General features: G+C 54.3%; 9 protein-coding genes across 9 annotated transcripts; 4 read left to right on the top strand and 5 right to left on the bottom strand.

The window, feature by feature from the left end:
- Positions 1-1,303: 1,303 nt before the first annotated feature.
- F5Z01DRAFT_549184 (concanavalin A-like lectin/glucanase domain-containing protein) lies at positions 1,304-2,672 on the bottom strand. The gene is made up of 3 exons (XM_046260592.1): positions 2,217-2,672; positions 1,683-2,163; positions 1,304-1,630 (listed from the first exon to the last, which is right to left on the bottom strand). The coding sequence occupies exons 1-3, from the start codon at positions 2,446-2,448 to the stop codon at positions 1,381-1,383; spliced, it is 963 nt and encodes a 320-aa protein (XP_046119518.1). The 5' UTR covers positions 2,449-2,672; the 3' UTR covers positions 1,304-1,380.
- Positions 2,673-4,428: 1,756 nt separating this feature from the next.
- Positions 4,429-7,154, top strand: F5Z01DRAFT_549170 (nucleotide-diphospho-sugar transferase). The gene has a single exon (XM_046260591.1). It carries the CDS (start codon positions 4,632-4,634, stop codon positions 6,951-6,953), a length of 2,322 nt encoding a protein of 773 aa, XP_046119517.1. The 5' UTR covers positions 4,429-4,631; the 3' UTR covers positions 6,954-7,154.
- On the bottom strand, positions 6,805-8,561 carry F5Z01DRAFT_699338 (cysteine desulfurase; the record flags this gene model as incomplete). Its single annotated transcript, XM_046266378.1, has 2 exons — positions 6,805-7,415; positions 7,442-8,561. 2 exons carry the CDS (start codon positions 8,559-8,561, stop codon positions 7,189-7,191), a joined length of 1,347 nt encoding a protein of 448 aa, XP_046119516.1. The 3' UTR covers positions 6,805-7,188.
- An 828-nt stretch (positions 8,562-9,389) lies between these two features.
- Positions 9,390-10,001, bottom strand: F5Z01DRAFT_672899 (carbonic anhydrase; the record flags this gene model as incomplete). Its single annotated transcript, XM_046264870.1, has 3 exons — positions 9,390-9,617; positions 9,666-9,843; positions 9,910-10,001. 3 exons carry the CDS (start codon positions 9,999-10,001, stop codon positions 9,390-9,392), a joined length of 498 nt encoding a protein of 165 aa, XP_046119515.1.
- A 1,233-nt stretch (positions 10,002-11,234) lies between these two features.
- F5Z01DRAFT_699332 (parallel beta-helix repeat protein) lies at positions 11,235-12,600 on the top strand. Its single transcript, XM_046266377.1, has one exon. The coding sequence runs from the start codon at positions 11,363-11,365 to the stop codon at positions 12,425-12,427; it is 1,065 nt and encodes a 354-aa protein (XP_046119514.1). The 5' UTR covers positions 11,235-11,362; the 3' UTR covers positions 12,428-12,600.
- Positions 12,601-12,977: 377 nt separating this feature from the next.
- Positions 12,978-14,561, top strand: F5Z01DRAFT_548997 (uncharacterized protein). Its single transcript, XM_046260588.1, has 2 exons — positions 12,978-13,397; positions 13,461-14,561. The coding sequence occupies exons 1-2, from the start codon at positions 13,102-13,104 to the stop codon at positions 14,506-14,508; spliced, it is 1,344 nt and encodes a 447-aa protein (XP_046119513.1). The 5' UTR covers positions 12,978-13,101; the 3' UTR covers positions 14,509-14,561.
- On the bottom strand, positions 14,549-15,749 carry F5Z01DRAFT_651622 (uncharacterized protein). The gene is made up of 2 exons (XM_046263236.1): positions 15,644-15,749; positions 14,549-15,527 (listed from the first exon to the last, which is right to left on the bottom strand). The coding sequence occupies exons 1-2, from the start codon at positions 15,686-15,688 to the stop codon at positions 15,009-15,011; spliced, it is 564 nt and encodes a 187-aa protein (XP_046119511.1). The 5' UTR covers positions 15,689-15,749; the 3' UTR covers positions 14,549-15,008.
- On the bottom strand, positions 14,562-14,944 carry F5Z01DRAFT_548998 (uncharacterized protein). The gene has a single exon (XM_046260589.1). The coding sequence runs from the start codon at positions 14,863-14,865 to the stop codon at positions 14,614-14,616; it is 252 nt and encodes an 83-aa protein (XP_046119512.1). The 5' UTR covers positions 14,866-14,944; the 3' UTR covers positions 14,562-14,613.
- Positions 15,750-16,335: 586 nt separating the features above from the next.
- F5Z01DRAFT_549018 (C6 zinc finger protein) lies at positions 16,336-17,895 on the top strand. Its single transcript, XM_046260590.1, has 5 exons — positions 16,336-16,432; positions 16,481-16,788; positions 16,838-16,974; positions 17,022-17,658; positions 17,715-17,895. Exons 2-5 carry the CDS (start codon positions 16,525-16,527, stop codon positions 17,763-17,765), a joined length of 1,089 nt encoding a protein of 362 aa, XP_046119510.1. The 5' UTR covers positions 16,336-16,432; positions 16,481-16,524; the 3' UTR covers positions 17,766-17,895.
- Positions 17,896-18,096: the final 201 nt, after the last annotated feature.

Here is an 18,096-nt window from a genome sequence, read left to right as displayed (position 1 = left end):
TTTTCAGTCAGGCCGGTGAGCCTGGCCTTGGGCGGGAGGGCGCACACTTCGAGTTCAGAGGCACTATCGGCGCATTACGGGTAGACTATGGCGAACCTGAATAACACTTGCTTGGTATACGAAGATCTCATCATAATCGGAGAAGATCTTTCACACGCTGCGTGATTCTTGTGCGGTAAGCTAGCGAGGACGTCAACAGTAAGGAGACGAGCCAATTCGACTATCATCGTTGTCATCACCAGGCTGAGCAGAAGATTGAGCTGCCTGAACTGACATCATGTCAACCATTACCTGGATTTGTGAATAGACGTCTACTACGCGTACGTAGAGTCACGACCGAAGACGTGTCTTCCACAAGTTCACAACGACAAACGTCGGCCCGCCGGGCGTGTCGGTGGGGCGCATCGGGCCTTGCTCGCTAGTCGAAAATAAATGGAGTTCGAGACCAGCATCGCTGAAACCAGCCTGTCTGACGCTGAGGTGGAGTTTCGGCGCTCAAACATTGAATTGTGCGGGAAGAATAGGAATTTTCTCACCGTGGAGGAATGCGGCATGAATAATTGAAATTGAGCGGCACGGAAGTTTTGACCTTGATGCTGACGTCAAATACCTCTGGATTCTATCAATGACGACCAGACAGAAACCCAGATTGAATCTTGAAGACACATGTCATCGCCGATTCAACCTGTTACTGGTAACTACGGGAATAAAGTCTTCAAGCTCGGCGTACTACACTGAGCGGTCAATTCAATTTAACGCGGACGGTTGTTGAAAGTCAAAGTGTCCTGGGCTGTAGGGTATGCCAATACTCATATGTACATTGGTCTTCGACATGTGTTTGCGCCCGCCGCCCAACTTTGAGGAAACCTCTCGAATCATTGTTTTGCAGAAGTAGACTCGGCGCTAGAAAACCGGACTAGGAGAGATGTTCAAATTTGAATCTATTGTATTATATCTCATCATGCTGTTGCGCTTACGTATAACGTCGCTTCTGGTAGAACACTGTTCTATGCACGGAGGCTGAGCGTGTGCCTCTATCCCACCAACCTGGCCTCGTCATGGCAAAATTCAATCAATCCGCTGCGCCGGCGCCGTATGTATGTGCTGCGTGCATGGTTCAACCAAAAAAAGAATCTCCCAAGACTCGCTCATTTATCCTAAATCGAAATCCCTGGTGCGACTGCACCCAGGTGCGGCGGCAGACTTGCCAGTTTGGACCAGCTTGAATTACCCGATTGGCAAACCGGGCGCAGAGCGGCAATTGCATGTGGCACCCAGTCCCCGGGGTTCCAAGACGTGTAACGTGCGCAACACATGTATGTGTGTGCGCGTGTGCAATGTGACCGCATTCTTATTGCTTTGTGCATGGTGCTGCAGCATTTAACCCTTCAAGTGAACGTCGATCGCGAGTTGGGGCACGTGGAATGTGACATAGTCGTCGGAGAAGTACGTCTCGGTTCCCACAGCCATGTAACCGATGTAGTCGGACTTGGTGGGAAAGTTGGTGTCGCCCATTTCGACGAGGCGGTCGACGAGTGGCATGAGGTCGCCGTGGAACTTGGAGGCGGGGTTCTCAGCATACCAGGTCAGGACGAACTGGTCGGCGCCGTTTCTTCCAGAGTACAGCTTGCTATGAAGGAGTCAGCACCGGGGTAATAGGACTGCGGTCTAGATCAACTTACAATTTGGTACCGTCAAGCTCCTGCTCATCCAGTGAGCCGTCTGACTGACCGATGGGCTGCGTCGCGGGCCCAAACGCCGCGAACCACACCATGATTTCGATACTAGCATCCTCGCTGATCTGCGCCTTCTTCTTGTCCTGGTCCAAAAACAAATCGAGCGCGACGTTGGCGTTGACGTTGCTGGCGTTGAGTGCCTTTTTGTCCGTGGTCTCAACCGTCAGGTTGCCCACGCCATACGTCCACTCAAAGTCGAGCATCATCTCGTCAATTTTCTTAATTTGATTGGGAAAGACACCAGAGTCGACCTTGATGTTGGGGTAAGCGTACACAGGCGAAGACGGCGGCCCTGGAGGGTACTGCCATGTGACGGAGAATTCGGGCGCGGAGGAATCGGTTGGATACGTCTGGTTGTTGAACGTCGTGACATTGAGGCAGAGACTGCCATCGTCGCCCTCTTTCCAATTCCATGGATTCGGGTTGACTGCGATTCTGTTAGCCACTGGCGCCTCCGTCGCAAGGACGGACGAGACTTACGCGTGTAGTGATCGCCCACCGCAGGCGGCGAGATACCAATCGTCTCGTCGCAGTATGACTTGTGCTTGATGCCATTACCCAGTGGTTTGCCATCAGGACCTTTCGGCTGCTCAGGACTGAACAGTGGCGGCGACGAGGGACCACGGCCAACGTCGAGACCGATCAAGACTGCGAGAGAGCAGATGATAGGCAGCAGCGCGAGCACGCCGCTCAGTATTGACAGGGCGCCCATGATGTGCTTGTTGTGAGTTAACGAGTGTCTGCACCGTCAAGGCGGGCGTTTTCCAAAGAGATGAACGAGTGGCCGGCCTAGTATGGCGGCTTCGGGTGAACTGCCACGATGTCGGCTTTCTTCTTCTTCTTCTCTCTTTTGCTCGTGTCTAATTAGAACGCTGATCGAAGGTCGGAGGAAGTTGCAGTATCCAAAATATTTCCCAATCCCAGAGACAACAGATTAACAATGATGATAAGCATATATGGCACGTCCTGCAACAAGAGGCTACCAGGCAAGGCGAAAAGCGAGTGAAGGTGGGATGGATGATGGCAATCTTGCAAGGATGGAACCGGCCTAGACAGCGGCTCGTGGGAGTTGTGGGTAGGACGTGATGCAGGCACCAGAGGAAATTGCATGGAGTTCGCCGATGGCGCAGGGGGACAGTCTGGTTGGCGCTACCGTGCACGATGGGTCTAGTTCACACAGTATGGCGGCCTGAGATGGTCATTGATAAGCCAGCTCCAGCTCAGCTTGCTGATCGCGAAGAGAATCGGGCGACTAATGTGGAAAAGGGGGCAGTGCCACCACTGCTAACGTCCATCTTCAAAGGCCGCAGACATGCCACTCCAGCGAGTCCAGCCTGGAATTACGGCTTTGTTCCTGATCGGAATGTGGCTGCGCCAACAGAGTTTGGACCTTTAAGCTTGATGCCAAGCGCGCAAACCGTGTGCGGTTTGCTGAGCTATTACGCTCTTTCGTCGTCAATGACGAGGCTGCGTCGTGACGATGAAGCATTGCACAGCGTTGCCTCTTCGTGACGGCGTGTCCGCCACCTCTTCACAAGTTAACTCCTATGATATGAGACCACTCTGAGCTTCCAGAACCCAGTGGGCTGGACACGAGACATGGCAGCTGGAGCTTGTGTGAAGTGTCTTGTCCGAGTCCCCACTTCGGTCCTTGCGTGTACGAGGCGCTCCCGAGATAGCCGGCACGCCAATGCGGCGCGCTCGGCAATAACAGTCCCTGGGGCCTCCGGCGTGCTTTGGCAGTGCAAAAGTTGTACATTGCAGCGGGTTACCTATTTTCAGATAGCGTTATCAGCGCGTTGACAGGGATTGCAGACCCGCCCATTGGCCCTAGTCCGCTGACTCCGGCTCCAGCGTGGGATAAGGTTTGCATGATCTCGTATCCAGGCGCGAGGGTGCTGTTTTCAGCGTTTTCAGCAGATGGCACTTTCTGCTAGTTTCCAGAATCCAGTCCTTATTCCAGTCCTGCATACTCGCGATCTATTGCCTACAGTGACCGACTGAGCGCGAAGGTGAGCGCTACCTTACTAGAGCAGATGGTAGGCTCGACATGGTTGCTCCCACAACCCGATAAGCAAAAGATTTTCAACTTTGCTTCTGCAGCCTGGACGTGATTGGCGTGCTGGGGACGCCTAGCGCGTGACACGCTGATCTGGCCCCCGACCCCTGAGCGCGCGCCAGGAGTGACGTCCAGCTAAGCGCTGCAAACTTCAAAGTCATGTCCTGCAGGGCCACTGCATGCGGCTGCTGTAGCCCCTGTGATGGTGGAGATCAGTGCATACGAGGCGCGAGGGGTGGGCCCGACTCAGATCCCTCCGACACAGCGCACAGTGCGCGTGACTGCAAGGCGCAACGTCAACAGACCATGGGCCACAATGCATGGGAACTTTTCACCAGAGGGGCCGAGCAATCGACAATTCGCGAGGTTCATTCGTCAGATGCGACAGGCTAACTTCAAATCGAGAAAACGAAGCTGCCTTTGTCACTAGCAGATATCCACTGTTCTCTGACGCGCCCTGTGTTAGCAGTGGCATCCTCCAAATTCCGTTCCTGCCATACCAGACGTACGGAGTACCTACGTGCCGGCACCATCATGCCTATACGTACTGCTCCCTCCCAGCGTGCCTTCCTCCAGGCGGTACGGTATCTTCTCATCCCTCCATCCATCCCCTATTGTGTCCGACTGCTCCTAGTTCCGTCCGTCAGACAAACTCCCCGTCTTGCACACACTTTTCCATCTTGCCTTACCTCAACAACCACCAACCGGGGTAACCTTCCACGCTACGCAGTACTAATCCAGCTAAGACGGCGCTCCTCAAGGGGACTCGCTTCCTCTAGCCACTCGTTCTCTTCATCGTCTGGGTTGCTCGTGTAGCACCGGAAGATTCAGCCATCATGAAGTCCTCCCCACCCGACGAATTTGAAATCGATATCCTTCGACAACCGCCCCCGAGTCCACGCCACTTTGCACCCGAATCAGGCCAGAGTTCGCCTCGAGAGTTGGCAAGGCCCATAAGGCCTATTGCGACAGTCCAGCCCGACAGCGCCTCGACAGCGACTGGCATCACCTCTTCGCCATGGGGCTCCAGCACCAACACTCTGACAGGCAACTCCATTCACCAGTACCACCAGCCGGTGCAGCCTTACAACTTTGACCCCCGAGCAGAGTCCCCTTCGCCTGGCTTCGTCTACGGCGGCGGCGACAGTGGGCGCACAACTCCCCTCGGCAACAGGAACAGCTCCATGAACCAAAGCCAACACAGTTTCTCCGCAAGCCACACAAACCTTCTCTCGCGTCCAGCTTCTCCCGTGCTCGCCCAGGCTCCGGTCAAGGGCGACTCCGGCATTGCTCGTCTACACGAGCGCGATGACTCTGATTTCTGGAAGGGCTGGAGGCGCAAGGTCTACTATGCCATTCCTGTCCTCACCATTCTCAACGCCATCCTTTACGTTGTCTACCTGACGCTCCGCATCACGTGCGTGGTCTACGCGCAAAACGCGGCTAACGAGGTCTACATCCAGGCTTGGGTCTTCATCGCCATTGAGTTCTGCGTGGCCATTCCCCCGCTGATGCACAATATGTGGACAATGATGGCCATCAAGAATCGCGGTCGTCCGAAGCTGAGGCTTGTCGGCCAGGAGGTGCCCACTGTGGACGTTTTTATTACATGCTGCGGCGAGGATGACGATGTGGTCATGGACACGGTGATTGCAGCGTGCAATCAGGACTACCCCAAGGATCGCTTCCGTGTTCTGCTGCTGGATGACGGGAAGTCTGCCAGCCTCGAGAAGGCAATGGGTGCCATAGCGCACACATATCCCAACACCTTCTACGTTGCGCGCCCCAAGTTCCCAGGAGTCCCTCACCATTTCAAAGCCGGTAACCTCAACTACGCCCTGGACCACGTTCACACGCTCCCTGGCGGCGCTGGTTTCTACATGGCTGCGCTGGATGCCGACATGATCCCCGAGTCGTGCTGGCTGCGTGCGTTGCTTCCCCATCTGCTTCGCGACGAAAAGGTGGCTATGGCTTGCCCACCCCAGCTGTTCTACAATACTCCCCGCGGCGACCCCTTGGCACAGAGTCTGGACTTCTTTGTACACGTGATCGAGCCCATCAAGGACGCCATGGGTGTTGCGTGGTGCACTGGCTCTGGCTACGTCGTTCGTCGCGATGCTCTGGATGAGATTGGCAACTTTCCGCTGGGTTCGCTCGCTGAGGACGTGGCCACCTCTACTCACCTCTTGGGTCGCGGCTGGAAGACGGCCTACGTTCACGAGCCTCTCCAGTTTGGCACAGTTCCCGAAGACTTTGGCGGCCACTTGAAACAGCGCACCCGTTGGGCGATTGGCACTGTCGACACGTCGTTCAAGCTCAACTTCTCCCTGTGGGGTGACAAGGTCCGCGACATGTCCGTTGCGCAGCGATTTTCTGGCTTCTTGTACGCGACGCTGAACCTCTACACAATTATGCTCTCCGTATCGCTATTTGCCATCCCCATCATCCTGGCCATGGGCAAGCCTCTCGTCGCTTATTCCACCGACAACCAGCTTCGTTGGCTCATTCGCGCTTGCTTTGCCTCCTTGATGGCCAACCGTCTTTGCGAGCTTGTCCTGTCCATGCCCGCTGGCTATCGCACCGGTCGACGTGGCGCCCGCTATGAGATGTGGATGTCCCCTTACATTGCACTCTGCATCATCAGGGCGTTCATCTTGCCAACCTGGCTCGGTGGAGAGGCTCAAGCATTCAAGCCTACAGGCTCCCTGGACTCGGCGCTCAATGAGCGAGACCCTCAGCACAGGAAGGGACTGGCAAGACGCATGTGGGCTATTCTGATCAACTACTGGTCCATCTACCACTTGCTCTTTGTCTACTCCACCCTCGTCGCCGCGACCATTGCGTCGTATCGCTGCGTATCCATCTCGGAGACCCTGCACGACAAGCTCATCTGTCTGCTGACGCATGCTTTCTGGCCACCGCTTACTTTCATCTTCATCTGCAGCTCGCTCTGGACACCCATCTCATACGCCATCGATCCTCCCTCCGTCCCAGCCCGCGAGCAGCTGTTGATCAGGGATCCCAAGACTGGAGTTGCCCACCCCACTCCCTCCAGCAAGAAGATTGCATTTGGCGGGGAGGATCTTTGGTACGAATTTGATTACACGATCACCACGGTGTTCACGTGTCTCGTTTTCGTGCTGTCATTCCTTTTCTAAACACCTTTCGCACATACACGACTTAACTTACATTAATCACTGGATTGCAAATACCGCATAGGCATCCTTCCCCTTGTCACACATACAATGTATAGATGGATTCATGAGGACGGCGTTGTTACTTGGTTTTGGGTTTAAATGGGTGGTTCGGGTAGGCTGGGCACGAACGTCAATTGGCACACACGAACACATAGCGACATTGACAGTTTTGAAACTTTTATACTTGCAATCTCATTTACCTGAGCTTCCTGTCCTTGTACGTATCCTCAATGAAGCTAACAAAGGTTTCTATATCCCCGACGGTCGAGGCGATGCCGAGGGAGATGCGGACGGCCCCCATGCCACCGCGATCTTTGTCCCGTTCCTGGGCGAACGCTCGCAAGACCTCCTTACTCGCCCCGCTCACGGTCTCGCCAACGCCAGGATTGCAGAAACAGCCGGCACGGATGGAGATGTTGCGTGCTGCCGCGTCTCGGGCGACCAAGTACTCTCATCCACCAGGACACCCGCGACATCTTGCACGTTGAACGCAATCGTGCTTCCTCGCCCTTCCGCGTCTCGTGGGCCATATATACGACAGACACCATGGCCCGATTTGTGCCGCAGCGAGGACAGAGTGTCGATGCACCACCTCGTTAACAGTCGGAGCCTTTTGCGCAAGGGGTCGTACCCTACTGTGTGGACGAAAAAGTCCAGTCCAACGCGGACGTCAGGGATAACGAGAAAGTTCAGCGTGCCATCTTCCCACGCTTGACCGCCGTCAGCCATTCGATGCCACTCCCGCCCTACTGTCACCATGTCCACGGCGCCGCCTGAGAACCACGGTCTCTCGAGGGTCGCCAGGGCATCGTGCCTCGCGATCAAGCATCCCACGCCCGTAGGGAACCTGAAGACCTTGTACCAACTTAAGATCACAAAGTCAGCCTTGCAGCGTGATAGGTCGAGAGGAGTGGTGGGCAGGTAGGCGGCTGCGTCGAGCAGAACGGTGTACCCCCTCGACTGGGCTAACGAGACCCACGACAAAGGATGGTGGACGCCGCTGAAGTTACTCTGGGCAGGGTACGCGAAGAGGCCGGTTCGGGCACGGCGATGTGGACGCAAGAATGAGCATGACGCCCTCATGGGAGCGTTTAGTTTTGGAAGTGCCTGTCCGACGTCAGACGTGGATATTCGCAAGCTGTCGGCGTCCGAGATGGGGACGTACGCCACGTCTGCGCCGGCCTGTCGCGCGTACCGACGGAGGCCGTTGATGGAGTTGTGGTTATCCGCTGTCAAGACCAGCCTCGTCCTCTTGTCAAAGGGGTATCCTTCGCCGACCAGTTTCGCCGCTGCCGTCGCATTTGTCGTGAATATGACGGCATATTCCTCTGGCGCGGCGTGGAGATAACGGAAGATGCGACGCCTAGTCTCGTCAACGAGGGCCGTGGACGTGCCCGAGGCTGGGCTGATCGAGTGAGGATTGCCTGCTACTGTGCTCGTCAACCGGGCATGGTGTGCTACCGCCTGGGTGATGGAGGGCAGACCCGCGCCTGTATAGTCGAGATACGTGTGCTTCTGCTGGTCAAGATACGGATACTCCGTTTGGCGAAGACTTGTGACGTGCGACATGCCATAGTCGGGATCGCGCTGGACGGCGTGCGCATCCATCCTCGTCCTGCCTGACGAGGCCGAACGAGCAACACGCCCGCTTCTATTTGAAGCCGTACTCTCTCATATAAGTACTGCTTCATGGTGGCTGCTGAGGGGCGAATGGGCTGCATTGCGCAGCATGTATCCGAAATCTGAAGCGAATCAGACCGTCATACGTGTTCAATGATGTCCGGACTGGGCTGTTGCTGACATGGGATTGGGTCAGCGCGAGCGACCGGTCTAGGTCTATCGAAAAATGGTGCATATGAACGTGTGCTGTCAGCTGTTCATTGGAGCATAGATCCTCATGTAGATTGGAAGGAAGCCGGGCTCTCGAGAGGGACGATTGATGTTGATCCGATCCAGGGGCGCGCAAGCTGTGCCGTACGGTTGAGATGAGCCATGCATGTACTGGAGTAGGGCCCAAACAGTGGTGGAATGGATTGTATAATTCCCCCGGATAACAATCGGTTCTTTTATTCCCTTGGTCCCCCTTCTTTACGGACAAGTGGCGCTGTTCGTGCTCCCAGTATGTTCCCTTCGGGCAAATTGGGCAAGGTCAGATGCTCCATGCATCGTGTGTTACAGTCTGGTGTCACCATATCTGAACTATGCGATCTCCCATGAAGCTTTCGCTCTTGAACAGTTATTGACTCGTTCTAGCAACTGTCAATGACCAAACATCCGCTGCAAGTGGGTTCGACGTCCAGCATCCCGATCGACAGAGCTCGTGAAGACCTTCCAGCGTAAATTCAAGGAATAACATCTGCGTACCGCAGATAAACACCACCTATGTGTCCCGTTGATTTACTGCTGAATCCTCTCAAGCTTCCCCACCTCGGTGTGGTACACGTACCCCGTGATGGGCACATTCATCACCAAAGGCTCGTTCTTAAGCAGATGGATATCATCGAGCACGCTCTGCTTGACATCAGTGAAGGGCATGAATGCCAGGTGATCAGCCACGTGGTTCATGTCCTTCCTGATCTTAGATCGCAGCTCCTCCTCGTTGAAATGTGTGAACCCGCAGTCAGTCTAGTATTGTCAGCACGACGGCAGACTAGTCGACGATGAGCAACCCACGTGATGAACGATGATAATCTCTCGTGTCTCCAGAAGTTGCTGCGAGCAGATGATGGACCTCAGTGCGTCAGGAACACGTCCGCCGCCATTGCGAATGACATGCGCCTCGCCGATCTGAAGGCCCAACATGCGGAAGACGTCAAGGCGTGCGTCCATGCATGTTAGCACTAAGAAATGACTTGGAGGATTGTCAGGAACTCTGCACGCGCGGCACGACATCAGAAGGGCAGTAAAGGGGGCCTACTGTGTTGGCGCTGGGCCGATGGTGATCTTCTCGAATGTGGAGGCATACTCCTTATTCGCAGATTCGATCTTTGGGGCTACAGAGTTGGACATAATGTGGAAAAGTGACCAGCGAGGAAGATAGAAGATCTAGATTACTATCAATTTCTGTGTAATTATTCTGGGGCCAGGGGTTATAAGTAGTCCATGAGCTCACGGGCTCGCTAGACTGTCGTGAATCATTGTGCGGTGGCACCACCGTCATCGTCCCCGGGTCTGCAAGATTTCTATGGCAAAGGGTTGAATTGTTGTAGGCTCGATTGGAGAATTGTCTTGGGATCATGATGGCGTCACGGCCTGCGAGTAGTCGCATCACGTCGACGTCTTTGTAAGAGTTTACCCCGCGACATGTCTTCAGAGTATCGTCCTTGCTTGACGGGATATGAAATGTACAACGTGGATTTTCGGAGCTTCTGTTCCATCTTGATCTAGTTGACTACTAACTTAGTATGCCCCATTTTTCTCGCGACCATTAAGCCGTGGGTCATTCTGTACGGTCTCTTCAAGAGTGATTCCCTCCTCTTATATAGCACGAGTTCTGACGACTAGGCCCGTGGGCGACTCCCTTCTTCATTTGTGAGATTTTGTGCCCACTTCGCGAAGTCTAACTACCGAGCGATTTCATCTTGAAGCTGGTGGAATTTAGTGCGTCCATGTATTTTCATTTACCCTGTCGAGGGCATGCCTCGTTAGGCGTCAACTCTCGCAACCACCCGCCGTTCGAACTGTCGTAATCATACTCAAGCAGCCAAGCTTGGCTACAACATCCATGTTGGCAACTAGTCTCTATAATTCATTTTCTCTTCTTTGTTTTGTTCCCATGTGAAACCCAGGCATGCCAAGCTTGACCACTTAGCGCTGTCCTGAGGCCTTCGAGCAGCTGGTTGTCACTCGGGCCTCCTGTCTTTGGTGATATATATCGTACAGTCGTCTGCCCGCGAGGGTACATGAGCAGCAGATTTGAATCCCCCGCATTTGGATCGGAACTTCGGGCGATATAAGCTCCTCAGAATAAGCATGAACTTAAAGTTTCCGGGCTATGATTACGACGAGATCGCGAAACGGAGAAACCTGTTTCAGGGATCCCTTTCACCCCTGCCCGCCAACCCCAGATTTCATCAATCCGAATGTATCCGACCCCAAATTTCCTCCCGCGCCAATGATATACCGAAGCCGGCAGTTGGGATGCGACGTTATGGGTTTCATGCACAATTATAGGTTGATGCATGGAGCAGATCTGAGCCTTGTTTCCCGGACGGAGCCTGACGCTCCGACATCCAGATTTTCCTCCAATGTTCGCGAATCGCGCACAGCGCAGGTATATATAAACATGATCTCTGATAGTTCGCAAGTGTTTCGTACAGAGCCACTTTCTGATTGCCATCCCCAGCCTTGTCGATTCCCTCCCCAGAACCATGGCTCGCATTTCACTCCTCGCCAACCTCCTGGCCTTTGCCGCGACTGCCTACGCACAATGCGGCGCTGGCAGCCCGGAAGCGACCGTTGGCGGGAGCAGCGGAAATTACGTTGCTACCGCTAATGGCGGCCAGGTTTATGCTGGCTCCGACTACCGCCTGGCCATCCAGACTGCCATTGACTCTATTTCCGCCGGGCAGCGCGTATCGGTCCTTGCCTCAGGTAGCATTGGTGCGAGCAGCATCGATATTTCCAGCGGCAAGACCTTTGAGGTCTGTGGGACGCTCGATGTCGGCTTCAACAACGCCCGTGGAGCCATTCGCTCCCGAGACACCTCCGATGTCTCGATCCCCTATCTCACCATGACGGGCAATCCGTATTTCGGCATGCAATTTTATGGCACGTCCAACCTGCATCTCGGCGAAATCGTCATGAACCTAAGCGGCGGCATTGGTATTCGCTTTGACCGTGACGCTGCGTCCAATTCCGACGTGAGCATGGATAGCATCCGCGTCACTGGCGCAGGCAGCCATGCCGTGGAGACCTTCAACATCGACGGCCTTAGCATTGGCGAAGTCATCGCCACAAACTGCGGCGAGTCTGGACTTCTCATCCAGACCTCCACGAATGTCCAGGTCGGCTACGTCGAGGGCAACAACGTCGGTTCTGGTACCGGCTACGCTACACTCCGCTTCGCCAACAACAACGGCCAGCTGGTCGACGGCAGCTACAACACCAACGTCTACGTAGACCGTGTCGTCTCGCGCGGTGGCGGTCGCGGCGTCTTCTGCGTGTCCCAGTCCGGCGGCGCGGAAATTGGATACGTCGATCTGGCTGACAATGGCAACAATGCCGTCCTCATCGAGAACTGCTACAACCTGTCCATTCTTGGTGGGACTGTTTCTGGAGGTGGAGAGGTTCGTATCGCGGCACGCGACGAGTTCCCCAACACCAGGGATGTCTCCATCACACTGAGGGTGGACGGCACGACCGTTCGGGAGAGCCCGTGCGGTGAGAACATTAGCTGGAACTTGTCGGGTAATGGCGCACGCAACATTTGCTGAGTGGCGATGGTCTTTTATTTGCCGTAGGGCAAGCCTTTATTCAAAACATAAATTTAGTCTCCGTTTGATATGTCATGATACCTTTCGCCCGTGATAACGCAAACTTACGTAGCTTCCTTATATAAACACTCGTAAGCCGCTTCGCAGGCTTGCTTAAAGAGATGGGTGTGATGACTTACTCCCTACATGTATTGTGCCTCTTTAGGTGCTGCTGCCTCTGTAGGGCAAGTGACCTGCGGTGAGCCTCGTGGTTGAGGTCGAGCGTAGGGTAGCTGTGGGCTATCTGCCTCGTGGATTCCAGGGGCATTGAGTAGATAGCCGAGAGGCAGCTCCATCGTGTCGTTTGTATGCTGGTGGGCATTGTTGTCCATAGCCATAACCGTGTCTGGCAATGGCTCGGCGTTGGCCACAGAGATCGGCCCCATGTCAGAGCCTCCGAGTCAGTCACTAGCGCCGGAGTCTTATTTCAAGCCGAGCCGCGGCGCGCCGCACCGCCGCCATTCCCGTTATTAATACTCCACTATCGTCCACGGACCACCGTCGACGGTCATCGGTATCATGTCCATTCCGGCGCCGTCCACGGCTTGGAATATAAAGCTCTGCAAAGGCTGTCGACGTGTTGTGAATAGTAGCCTCCATCACTAGATTCAATCAAATCCTACAACTTCGAAAACATGAGTTCCCATTCTTTCAAAGTCATTGTTGTTGGCGGTGGGCCTGCCGGGCTCACTGCCGCACACGCACTGCAATTAGCCGGCATTGATTTCGTGGTTCTCGAGAGAAGAACCAACATCATCGAGGATCTCGGAGCGAGCCTTGTCCTCGGACCACCCAGTCTGCGCGTCATGCACCAATTCGGCATTCTGGGTGACCTGCTTGGTGTCGGCCACGAGATCATACGTAATCGATCTTTCGATTCCGACGGCAACGTATTACACGAGAGCACGGAGATCCTGAGGCTGCGGAAGAAGTGAGCTCATCCCCAACTAACAGCATTGTCCCTTGCATCCACTGACCACTGACCACTGTCCAGCCATGGCCTTGCCCCTGTGGCGTTTCACCGTGCGCAGCTAGTGGAAACCCTGTACAACGGTCTCCCAGACTCCGCCAAAGACAAGGTGCTTCTTGGCAAGAAGCTGTCCGATATCCAGCCGGATGAGAAGGGCGTCTCGGTTACCTGCGAGGACGGGAGCTCATACCACGGCTCGGTCGTCCTCGGCGTGGACGGCGTCCACAGCAAAACGCGTCAGCTCATGCGCAAGCTTGCCTTGGAATCCAACTCCCCAGGCGATTGGGATGCGGAGAAACCTTTCGCCTCTTCCTACAGGTGCATGTGGTGCAGCTTCCCACGGCCGTCCGAACCGGGTGACGCGTTCGATACCCAACACAAGGACAAGAGCGTCATGTACCTTGCGGGTCGGGAGCGTGGATGGATCTTCCTCTACGAAAAGCTTCCCGAAACGACGCGAGAACGGGCTTCCTATACGGATGCCGACATGCAAACGTACATCGACAAGTTCAAGGACTTCCCGGTCACCGACAATCTCAAGGTCCAGGACGTGTGGGAAAAGCGATTCACGGCCGGCATGGCGAACCTCGAGGAGGGCATCGCCGGCCACTGGAGCTGGGGCCGCATTGTCCTCGCCGGAGACGCGGCCCACAAGTTCACCCCCAATGCAGGGTTGGGACTGAATACCGCGATCCAGGATATTGTCTCCCTTTGCAACGGCCTTTGGAGCCTGAAGAGAACCTTTGCTAAGCGGCTCACGTCCTCTGATGAGGAGTTGTCGCAACTCACTACATTCTTCGAGACATATGGGCGAGAGAGAAAGGCCTTGATTTCGGGGGACGCAAGCCGCTCCGCGCTCGTCACGAGGACTCATGCCTGGGCCAATCCGCTGTACTACTTTTTGGCACAGTACGTCCTGTCTGCCAAGATCGTCGAGTCCTTCATGCTGGAATTTCTGGCAAAGAGGTCGATGAAGAAGGCGCTTGTGTTGAACTATGTCAACGTGGATGAACCTATGGTGGGCGCCGTAGAGTGGGATCATCCTCTTGTTGGGGCGGCAAAGGCGAGATAGATGAGGCGTCAGCTTGTGCATCAGCTGTCGTGGCGTTTCCTTTTTTTTTTTTTTTTTTTTGTTTCTTCTAGACGAGGTTAGACTAGGTAGACCGGTGTATTTAATTTAGACCTGTGCGCTTCCGTTCTTGGCCCGGTTCACGGAAGACTGTCCCAGGTGGACCAACTCGACGATGAAAGTGTTCAAGCAAGGGAGCCAAGTCGCATTCCTGCCGCCTGGTGACCTCTCGATGAGCTTTTTGATCAATTCTGACGCGGAGCTGATAAGTGTCAAGTCTCCTGCTACCGATGGGCTGAGCGGATCCAGGAGAATGTTGCAGAAAATGTTCAAGGCCGCCGAAACCGGATAGAACAACATTCCCCTGATTCTTCGTTAGCCTTTGATGTCGAGATGTTGGACAAGGTAGTTTGGAAATCCTAGATAGTTGGTAAGATGAAATGACCTACCGAACGCTACCAAGGCTATCGAGAGCCAGATTGACATGGATGAGTGTTGCCCGACTAGCGAGCAGAGACATGGCCCGACAAATGCAGAGAACCCAGGCCTTTGGCTGTTTGTCGGAGAGGATCTGTCTGCCCAAGACTGGCGTGCCAGTCGGGCCCAATGCGACAGATCTTGCCGACGGACTCTTTCTGGCCCGTTCGTTCTTCTATCCAGGCTTTGCCGGACGCTGAGATGAAGGGGACACCAGTGAACGACCCAATGAGGCCAACAAACTGCCCAGCAAAGTGAATGCTCACCCTAGATGAGTAGTGTGGTTCGTAAGAGGAAGCCCGGGGTGTAACAGAGGGAGTTCTTTCAGGGGGTTTTGAGAATCCCTCACAAAGGTGAGAGCTCTTCTGAGCAACAGAGAGAGCGTGCTCAATTCTCTCTATGCGTTGGCTGAGCGACTCGTTTGAAGTATGGCTACCCGAGGTAATTCGTGTACCCCTCGCCGTCAGGTTAGGGCGGTCAAAGGTGCACGGGATGCTACGGTGCTTGCACCGAGTACACGGGGGCGGGGACCCGTAGCATTCGATCTTGAGCCATTGATGTGAGTATGGGGGATCTCAACTGAACATGAATGATGGTTGTGTGAAGGGACGATTGCGGGGATTTGACGTTAGGCAGAGGTGCATGAGGAGCAAAGACTCACCTTCCGCCTGTGACAGGCATCACAGACTGATGATTTCTGTGGCATCGTTTGGTATGGAAACTGGCTGTGACGTGATAACGCTATTGTTCAATTGCGGACCTGCCGTGAAGGAGTGTGAAAGAACGCGCAAGCTAGGTAGGTAGGCATGGAGGATCCGCCCGATTGGGTTTAGGGCACCTGTCGGACAAATACGTGGACTGCGGACCATCCCGTTTCATACCCGACGGAATTTCCGCTTCAAGACGTCAATAGTCAATACTCCGCGCCTTGACGACTGAGTCTGCAATCCGACGTGGCTTCTCCCCCCCGGACAGACATCACCAGCAGCAACAATGAAGGGCCCGACTTCTGTGCGCAAAGGTAATGGTCATAACGCCCCGGAGAGTCACGAAGCTAACCAAGAGCCAAGATCCTGCATGCGGAACCTGCCGCAAAAAGTGTCGCAAATGCGACAGAACGCGACCAGTCTGTAAGAGATGCACGGAGAAGGGGCTCCAGTGCGAAGGCTATCCTCCCAAATTCAAATTCTGGGACTACAGTGGAGCAAATCCTGATGTGAGAGCCCCGTCTGTCTCGTCAAGCCAGTCGCAGCCAAAAGAACCACTGGAGTTAACCGGGAATCCACTGGAGAGACCTCGTGATGAAAGCAGTGTCACATCAGCAGAATCAAGTAGCTCTTCAAGTTGGTGGAAAGTTGCATCGCCCCTGACGCATTCAGCGCCTGCGGCTGATCGAGAGTCGACACCCGTCGAATCCATCCTGCCGGGAACGAGTGGCTGATATCCCACAGTAAGTCATCTACCATCGCAAAAATCCCGATTGAGCTCACCATCCCAGTTGATAATGTCGTCGTCAATGAGCTGGCCATTGCTGTTGAAGGCATGGAGAACCCCTTTCGTCAACACATCCTACCGCTCGCAAGGCAACATGGAGGCGTTCTGCATGCTCTACTAGGATTGTCAGCTTGTCACGTTTGCACATCGCAAAGAATCACTGGTCGACCAATGATGGCATTAGCCCTGCAGCATCGCGTCGCTGCGTTGCATGATCTTGGCTGCATGCTACTCCGAGAGAGCTCTAGAGGCTTGGACGAGTGTGAGGAAGAGGCCGTCCTGGCCATTGTCCTGTTGCTCGTGCTTCACGATGTAAGTTGGACACGGCCGTATACTTTCTAGCACTGACGACTTGATTCAGGTCTGTGAGCACGGTGTCTCATCACATGGCGCCCACCTCGACGGTGTGGCGTTTCTGTGTGAGAGAAAGGTCAAGAACGTCGACATGTCGCATCCATCAAAAGCTAGCATATTGTTCTTTATCGCGGCCCTTTCATGGTAAATACTATTATAAAAACTCAAGGACACGGTCTAATAGGATCTAGGCTCGATGTGCTTCGCGGGTTTAGCGGCGCAGAGAAGCTGGCATACCCACATGAGGTTCGCGCTTGTGTTTATGATAACTGGAGTTTCGGTCTCTACATGACCTTTGGGTGCCCTCCAAACATCTTCCGTTGCATTGGCGCTGTTATTGAGGCTGCCAAAGCTGAGCTCGAAGGCACCCTGTTCTCGGAGGAGTTCGTCGTGGTGCTCCGCGACGCCGAGACGTACCTACGAAACTGGGATCCCCAATCGGCCGTCTTCCCCAGCAACGAACCAGAATGGGCATATCTCGCAACAGCATTTCGACACGCGTGTTTGCTACGAATCATGCGATGGCCGGATACATGCAGCGTTTCATGCGACGATTCACGAATCCGAGAGTCAGTGGAGGCCATTCTCGATGCCTGTGCTAACATTCCCAAAACTTCCCCTTGTTATAAGCGTATGCTCTTCTCATTGTTTATGGCTGGCGTGGACACTTGTTCAGAGCAACAAAAGCACTACATTGATCTTTCCATTGAGGAGATCAAGACGTGCACCGGGTTTCCGCACTGTGGAATGACAGAGCTTATGAACAAAGTGTGGGCGGAGAGAAAGATGAACTCGAAAGGCCGCAATAACGTGCCTTGGATGGACTTTGTAAGTTCCCCCGCACAGAGAGACTTTGCTGGCAACTTGACTGACCCAGGCACCAGACATGTGTGGACAAGAATGAGGGCTCGCAGGATGCATACCTTTTCTTCTAAGGGGGGAATTGTCTGCTGGCAAGTTGAAATCCACCAACCCGTAAATCCATTAGTAACGCTACGTTCCCCGCAGGTCTGATATTAACCCAGGCGATCGTGAAACTCAATAAACAAATTCTAATTATTTATAGCATCTGAATCAGGACTGAAGTGAGATCGAATATGGTTAGAGTCTCAGAGACCCGTGTATCTACATGGACACCTATAGTTGCATAAGTGGATTGCCCTTTTCAGACACATCCGCGGAGTTTTGCGGAGCTGCCCTCGCTTCCCTCGCTTCGTCGGTCCGAGGCTCACGACCCCACCGTCTGGACCCCCATTTTCTCCACAT

This window comes from Emericellopsis atlantica (assembly GCF_019669845.1).
Source record: "Emericellopsis atlantica unplaced genomic scaffold F5Z01scaffold_9, whole genome shotgun sequence".
In the NCBI taxonomy this organism is placed as follows: Eukaryota; Fungi; Ascomycota; class Sordariomycetes; order Hypocreales; family Bionectriaceae; genus Emericellopsis; species Emericellopsis atlantica.
Note: the sequence above shows the minus strand (reverse complement) of the source record. Positions and strands in the feature narration are given on the sequence as shown.

Bases quoted from the DNA above. Each gene is read 5' to 3' on its own strand.
- F5Z01DRAFT_549184 (XM_046260592.1), bottom strand. From the start codon at position 2,448: ATGGGCGCCCTGTCAATACTGAGCGGCGTGCTCGCGCTGCTGCCTATC. The intron at 2,164-2,216 runs GTAAGTCTCGTC...ACAGAATCGCAG, and splicing joins GGTGGGCGATCACTACACGC to TCAACCCGAATCCATGGAAT. The intron at 1,631-1,682 runs GTAAGTTGATCT...ACTCCTTCATAG, and splicing joins GAGCTTGACGGTACCAAATT to CAAGCTGTACTCTGGAAGAA.
- F5Z01DRAFT_549170 (XM_046260591.1), top strand. From the start codon at position 4,632: ATGAAGTCCTCCCCACCCGACGAATTTGAAATCGATATCCTTCGACAA.
- F5Z01DRAFT_699332 (XM_046266377.1), top strand. From the start codon at position 11,363: ATGGCTCGCATTTCACTCCTCGCCAACCTCCTGGCCTTTGCCGCGACT.
- F5Z01DRAFT_548997 (XM_046260588.1), top strand. From the start codon at position 13,102: ATGAGTTCCCATTCTTTCAAAGTCATTGTTGTTGGCGGTGGGCCTGCC. The intron at 13,398-13,460 runs GTGAGCTCATCC...ACCACTGTCCAG, and splicing joins ATCCTGAGGCTGCGGAAGAA to CCATGGCCTTGCCCCTGTGG.
- F5Z01DRAFT_548998 (XM_046260589.1), bottom strand. From the start codon at position 14,865: ATGTTGTTCTATCCGGTTTCGGCGGCCTTGAACATTTTCTGCAACATT.
- F5Z01DRAFT_651622 (XM_046263236.1), bottom strand. From the start codon at position 15,688: ATGCCACAGAAATCATCAGTCTGTGATGCCTGTCACAGGCGGAAG. The intron at 15,528-15,643 runs GTGAGTCTTTGC...CAATGGCTCAAG, and splicing joins ATGCCTGTCACAGGCGGAAG to ATCGAATGCTACGGGTCCCC.
- F5Z01DRAFT_549018 (XM_046260590.1), top strand. From the start codon at position 16,525: ATGGAGAACCCCTTTCGTCAACACATCCTACCGCTCGCAAGGCAACAT. The intron at 16,789-16,837 runs GTAAGTTGGACA...GACTTGATTCAG, and splicing joins TGTTGCTCGTGCTTCACGAT to GTCTGTGAGCACGGTGTCTC. The intron at 17,659-17,714 runs GTAAGTTCCCCC...CCCAGGCACCAG, and splicing joins ACGTGCCTTGGATGGACTTT to ACATGTGTGGACAAGAATGA.